The 7,088-nt window shown below is 39.3% G+C and overlaps 1 protein-coding gene across 1 annotated transcript; it reads right to left on the minus strand.

Annotated features, from left to right (window-relative positions):
* Window positions 1-5,707: 5,707 nt before the first annotated feature.
* Window positions 5,708-6,613, minus strand: TAS2R16 (taste 2 receptor member 16). Its single transcript, XM_046668816.1, has one exon. The coding sequence runs from the start codon at window positions 6,611-6,613 to the stop codon at window positions 5,708-5,710; it is 906 nt and encodes a 301-aa protein (XP_046524772.1).
* Window positions 6,614-7,088: the final 475 nt, after the last annotated feature.

Consider the following 7,088-nt stretch of genomic DNA (forward strand, 5'->3'; position numbering starts at 1 on the left):
CCCTCAAACTTGCCCACAGTCACCCCTAACACCCTAATGGACTAACCCACACCTTCCCTGATTCTGTAGCTGGCTCCTTGTGTGTGGTCCTAAGGTCAGTGGTGCACATACACAAGGAGTGCACACAGAAACCAGTCCAGGATCTGCAGGCAAGGGAGAAACCACAATCTTGAGCTATAGCATCACTTTCTGGAAAACTTCTCTGAAAAAGAGAGTTTTGAAGCAACTTGTCTGGTGGGTTGTAAGAGGAGAAGACATAAAAGCTTAAGAATTCTCCCACAACAAGGATCAAGAAGCATGAAGCAGGTGTATCCATACAAGGTCAGAGAAAGCATCAGAATATATAGCAGGACTAAAGAAAAATATCTATCACCAGCTAGTAAAGATTGGAGGAGGTGACTGTTACTTCAAATGCAAAAACAGCAATGCAAAACTCCAAGGAACAGGAAGAATCAAGGAAACATGACATCACCAAAAGATCACAGTAATTCTCCAGTAACTGAATCCAATTACAAAGGGACTGTGATTTACCTGATAAAAAAATCAAAACAGCCATTTTGAGGAAATTCAATTAGATACAAAAAAACACAAAAGACAATTCAATGAAATCAGGAAAACAATGCATGAACAAATTGAGAGATTTAACAAAGATATAGAAATTATGAAAAAGAACCAAACAGAAATTCTGGAGCTGAAGAATTCAATAAATGAAATGAAAAATGCAATAGAGAGCATCAACAACTGATCAGACAGAACAGAGAATCAGTGAGTTAGAGGATAGAAACTTTGAAATAACCTAAGAAGAGGAGAACAAAGAAAGAATGAAAAAGAGTGAAGAAATCCTGAGTGATCTACGGGATACCATCAAAAGAACCTATATCAGAATCATTTGAGTCGCAGAAGGAGAAGAGAGGGAGCAGAGGGTAGAGAGCTTACTTAAATTCAAGATGATCTTTTCCAGGGACATTATAACAAAACTGTCAAAAATCAAAGATAAAGACAGAATCCTAAAAGTGCAAGACAAAAAAGATTATAACCTACAAAGTAACCCCCATTAGGCTATCAGCAGATTTCTCAGCAGAAATGTTATATGCCAGAAGAGAGTGGGATGATATATTCAAAGTGCTGAAAGAAAAAAATTGTCAGCCAAGAATACTCTCTCCAGCAAAGTTATCCTTCAGAAATGATGGAGATAAAGACTTTTCCAGACAAATAAAAGTTGAGGAAGTTTATCACCACTAGAATTGCCTCACAAGAAATGGTGAAAGGCGTTCTTCAAGCTGAAATGAAAAGATGCTAATTAGTAACATGAAACATATGAAAATATATAAAACACTGGTAGAGATATATATATATAGTCAGATTCAGAAAATTCTAACTCTGTAATATGATGGACTGTTAACTACTTAAAATGTTAAAAGACAAGAGTATTACAAATAAGTCTAGCTACTATAATTTGTTAGTGAATACACAATATAAATAGAGGTAAATTATGACATTAAAAACATAAAAGGAAATAGGAGTAAAAGGGTAGAGTTTTGTATGTGATCAAAGTTAAATTGCTATAAGCGTAAAGTAGACTGTTTTAGCTATAAGCTGTTTTATATAAGCCTCATGGAAGCCACAAAGTCAAACCTATAGCAGATTCACAAAAGATAAAGAGAAGGGAATCAGAGCACACCACCATGGAAAATCACCAATTCACAAAGATAGACAGTAAGAGAGGAAAAAAGAACAATGGAACAACAAAACAGCCAGAAAGAAATTAATAAGATGGCATTAATAAGCTCTTACATGTAAATAATTACTCTGAATGAAAACAGATTGAATTCTCCAATCAAAAGGCATAGATGGCTGGGTGGACAAAAGCACAAGCCACAAACTATATGCTGCCTACAAGAGATTTACTCCAACTTTAAGGACACACATAGGTTCAAAGTGTAGGGATGGAAAAAGATATTCCGTGTATGTGGAAACAAAAGAGAGTGGGGATAGCTATATTTATATCAGATACAGTATACTGTAAGCCCAAAATAGTAACAAGAGACAAAAAGTTCATTATATAATGATAAAGGAGTAACTCATCAAGAAGATACAACATGTATACACACCCAACATTGGAGCACTTCAGTATATTAAACAAACACAAAAAGATCTTAAGGGAAAAATACACAACAATACAATAACAGAGGGGGACTTCAATACCCCACTTTCAACAATGGATAGATCATCCAGACAGAAAATCCACGAGGAAATGTTGAACTTGAACCATATTTTAGACCAAACGGACCTAACAGATGTATATAGAACATTCCATTTAACAGCAGCAGAATACACATTCTTCTCAAATGCACACAGGACATTCTTCAGGATAGATCAGATGATAGACTACAAAATAAGTCTTAGCAAATTTAATAAGATTTAAATCATACCAAGTATATTTTCCGACTACAATGGTGTGAAACTAGAAATCAACAATAAGAGGAAACCTGGAAAATTTATATGCATGAGAAAGCTAAACAACAAACTCTTGAACAACCAATGGGTCAAAGAAGAAATCAAAAGGGAAATAAAAAATATCTCAAAACAAATGAAAATGGAAACACAAAGCTAAGTTAAGGCTGGACTGGTTCAGAGGCAGATCTTGGGAAGTCTTGAACACCTGACTCAGAAACAGGCAAAACAGTGCAGCTGAGGTTTTCGAACCCATGCTACCTAAACATTAGGAATGGAAGTAGGGGCACAGAAAATACCATCCACTGAATACATTCTATGGTGTGTCTAATTAAGAACAGACTTCATGCCGGGTGCTCCCAGAAATTCACCATCTTTGCCAGTCTCCTCCGTATCACTAGGCATTCATTAAGTTCACGGGACATTGTGTGAAATGTGGAGGGTCTACTTTCCAGGTGCTGATGGTTTTGTGTGTCTATGGTATATGTGTGTATACAGGTGCTGGGTTGCAGCATTCACCTGGCTCCTCCTAAATTAAAAAACCCAGGAACACAGCCTTCTTTATCTTCTGCACCCTGTTTGTTGTGAGTTATCAGGCAACACACTCTGTGCATGTGTGTTAATGAGTGTTAATAGTGAAAGTTATAGGGTAGACTATTTACAAGTTGTTCAACAAAGGTGCATAGCCCCTGGGGCCTGAATTTCACTGCTAGCTAACTTAAACTCTCAAAAGAACTTCCTTGTTCTCAGTCCAAACATCACTGTCATTTTGTCTAAAGTATTTCTCCTTTAAATCCTAACCATCTTTTTCCCAATTAAAACTCTTTGCTCCTTTAAAATTTATCCCTTGCTTTCCTCTCCTTTTCCTTAGGTTCTTAGGTCTGGTACTAACCAGTATTGTGAATTTAGTTAATTCATTTGACTTTCTTAGGTCTGTTTTCCAACTGGGTTGGTTTGGATTCTCTTGACCTGTCTTTTCAGTTGAAAATGATAAAATGTATGTAAAAGCTCTCTGTGAATTATTAAGGTGCAATGAAGATAAGGGATAATTATCATTTATGTTTCTATCTTTTTTAAAAAAAATTTCTTGATCCCCCTGACGGCCTCTTATAGCCCCACCTCATGCGTATCCAGGATAAGTTTTCCATTGCACTTTACAAAGAAGAAGACGGTGAGAGTATTACAGATATTTAACAGCTTCTGGAAGAGTGTCTGTGTCAGTGGTAATCAGGGGGAGGGGCTTTCTTTTTTCCCATTCTCTCTTTATACATATATAAAGGAAACAGTTTCTGTTTCTTCCAGCTATCTGAGATTTTAGAACGTGGAAGATGTGGATACAAATGACCAGTAGCAATATTTCAAATTTCACTGTCTCATGTTCCACCTATTCTGTCAGGATCCCAAACTCTTGCAACCCATCTCCCCACCAGCCTCCTAAGCATTCCTGGAAGTCTTTGGTCAGTTAACACAATGTTGCTATCTACCTTTTCTTTTTCTTTTTTTCACTCAGTCTCACTTCATCTGGTTATGACTCTGCCCTCCAGATATTACTGCATCTTCCAGATTCCAACCCACCTTCTACTACAGTTGAACCTGGAGCTTGAGGGAGATGCCAACGCTGCATGGGGTGCTGCTGTGAAGTGGGAAAATATGCTTTACTCCCTTTTCTGTGCAAAGGTAGAAATGCTGCCGAGATGCCAAATGGCACAGAGTCTTTGGTGAGAGTGGTATTTCAGTTTGTACTTGTATTTCATATCCTCAGTTTCAAATATGAATTCAAAGGATGATTTGTCTGGGAGACAAATTGGAGTGATAGATCCAAGACCAGATCAGACTTTCCATTCCCTTACAGGGACTAAGCCTTGCTTTCACAATCAAGCTTGAGATAACTGCATCCTTTTCCCTGATGGATGGTTTTCTCTCAGGAGGTGTTTCAGTCTTCTAATGGCAGAGCCAGAAGCTCAGTTCACCAGACATGCCCAACAAAAGGTGAAAAAAATTATATTCTTAACTTCTGGCACCAGAATGCCTTAAGAGATGACGCTGTCTTTAGGCAAAATACCTTGATAAGTGACTGGAGCAGATGAAAGCTGAGACCCAAAGGCCTGGGCGTTGGCTGTTACCAAGACACTTTGTTGCTAGTGGGTGAGGGTGAAGAGGAGAGAAGTGATGAGAGAGATGCCATGGGGAGAAAGTGGGACTGGGTCCTACAAGGAAAAGGGTATGATTGCAACGTGTGGGACTGGGGATGTTCAAAAGGACTTTTAAAATACAGGAAAGTCCTATAGGTGATTTTTAATTGATCACTATGTGGTTCCTGTATTCTTATCCATTTGGGGAGGGATTTGGACTGTCACAGAGCACGGAATAGAAGAGTATAGAAAATTTAAGCCAATGTCACTCAAATTTTATGAAGTAAGAGGAGCTTTCAACTGACACCTGTGCTATGCACGGGATAAAACCAGCTAAGCCTCAATCTAGGAATCTCTCTAGAAAGTTCATTCCAACTTGTAGTACAATAGAGAGGCAAGAATCCAGCCAGTGGAAACCATATGCATTGACCCACTATTTGGAGAGGTTCTAGGATGAAGCTAGATTGGATAAGTAGTCTGCTATTCTGGGGAGACTATAATGTCTTGGCAATGGGAAATGAAAGAAGAGTTAAGTTTTGACTTGAATTTTAAAAGCATGAAGACACAGTATTTGGAAGAGAAACAAATAAAGAAATTTATGTCATTGGATAAAGGCCCAGAAGCAGCACACAGAGAGAGATGGCAAGACCTTTTCTTGACTAAAGTTAGGAAAGTGCATCGAAAGGCCTTAACATGGGGAACATTCATGGTATGGGCAATAAATTCTTGTGGGGAAGGGATGCAAATTAAGGTGTAAAGTAGTTGGTAGTTATGAAAAGGATAAAGTGAAAATAATGTGTGAACACCATAATTTTGGCTTTCTTTTTTAGAATGTACTGGTAGTAAGATTCCAGAGGTAGAGAGCACGAGTGAGAGATGGAGATGTCATGAGAAAGTCGGGAAGAACCTGGGGATTGTGGAAAGGAGAAGAAAGGAGTAGCATAGAGTAGAGAAAGGATTGCTTATTTAGAGATAGATGGCTGTGGGAATGAAAGAGAATGAGGCCTGCATTTATGATGTATCACTATGGCATAGGTGATTGTCAAGAGTAATTCTAGTTGTTGGTATTAGTTGCATCAACTCAAACTTCCGTTTGCTGGGGTCTTGTTGTACCCTGCGCCTCAGGCAGCCTCCAGGCCCCAGCACCTTACCTTTAAAACCTTTTTCAATGTAGGGCTGCTCAGCATTAGTGAAGTGGATTGAACAGAGACTATAGCATAGATAACAGCTTCCCAGACCCAGAACCAGGATCTCTTATCATATAGGATGCTCAGAATGGAGATGAGTATGGTCAGAAAATAAGAGGTGAAGAAGATAAGGAAGATAGCAAGAGACCTCAGGGCAGTGGAGTGAGCGTTCACGCTGGAGTTGCTGTGGTCAGTGTTGTGATGTTGCATCTGCTCCAAGTGTTGGGACAACGAGGTCATGAGCAAGATGGTGGAGGCCAGGAACAGGAGGAAAGGAATAACCAACACAACCACTGGCTGAGATAAGGCAAATTTCTTCAGAAGCATCTTAAGTCTTTCAACCATAGTGTTGTTTCTAAGGAAATGCTCCATGGAGATTATCTGTATCTTCATGTGATTCCTAATAGCTGAAGAGATAAGAGTCACACAAGAAATCAGCAGAGAAGCCAGTAACAGCCAGGGAACCAACCTCAAAATTCTCCACCTCAACCAGAGGAAGGTGGGGTGGGTGAAGGAAGAGACTTTGACGCAGTAGACGACAGCAAGTAAGCTGGTTAACCAGAATGGAAGAGGATTTAAAAAGTCCCAGGTGATCGAGTAGTACCAAAATACATAGTTAGGGTTGAAATAGGAGCAAAAATTATACAGCATCGATGCCCACTGTAGACAGAAGCGGCAGATGCCCAGGCTGGTGAGAATCACGTCCACAGGTGACAGCCTCTTTACCTGCACCCACTCTCTGCCCAGCACTGCAACAATTAAGCCACTCTGCATAATTATTGTCAAGGACTCGACCACATAGATGACCATGAAGAAGACAGTGAGTTGGATGGGAATCATCCTTCTACTCCAAAGTAACCTGCTGGAAACAGACTCAGAATCTCTGGACCAATTTCCAGGTAGGGAACACGTTTTGAGTCCCACTACTGTCTCATGCTAGAAAATACCTCCCTCTGGATGCAAATTTTCCCCAGCTCTTTTTTGACTTTGCCATTTTCCTATCTACTGGATTTACTTATGCTTTGCTTGCTGGTTTGTAATCAAGCCTGGATGCAGGGAAATGTTTGAATGTGGCTTCCTGCTCCTGAGGTGATTTGATTGTTCCCATATAAACCATACTTATTTCATCATCATGGGTTTATTTCCTCTTCATCTGTACGAGATGTGTTTAACTTATTTCCCCATCTTCTTTAAATGATATCTTCACTCTTTTAACCTAAAATTTGAACCACAGGAATGATAAATCCTTCACTGCCCATTCACATCCTGGGTAATACATCTGTTCTGCTGAGTGCTATAATAATGCCAATTTCAG

Source organism: Equus quagga, chromosome 8 (genome assembly GCF_021613505.1).
Source record: "Equus quagga isolate Etosha38 chromosome 8, UCLA_HA_Equagga_1.0, whole genome shotgun sequence".
Taxonomy (NCBI): Eukaryota; Metazoa; Chordata; class Mammalia; order Perissodactyla; family Equidae; genus Equus; species Equus quagga.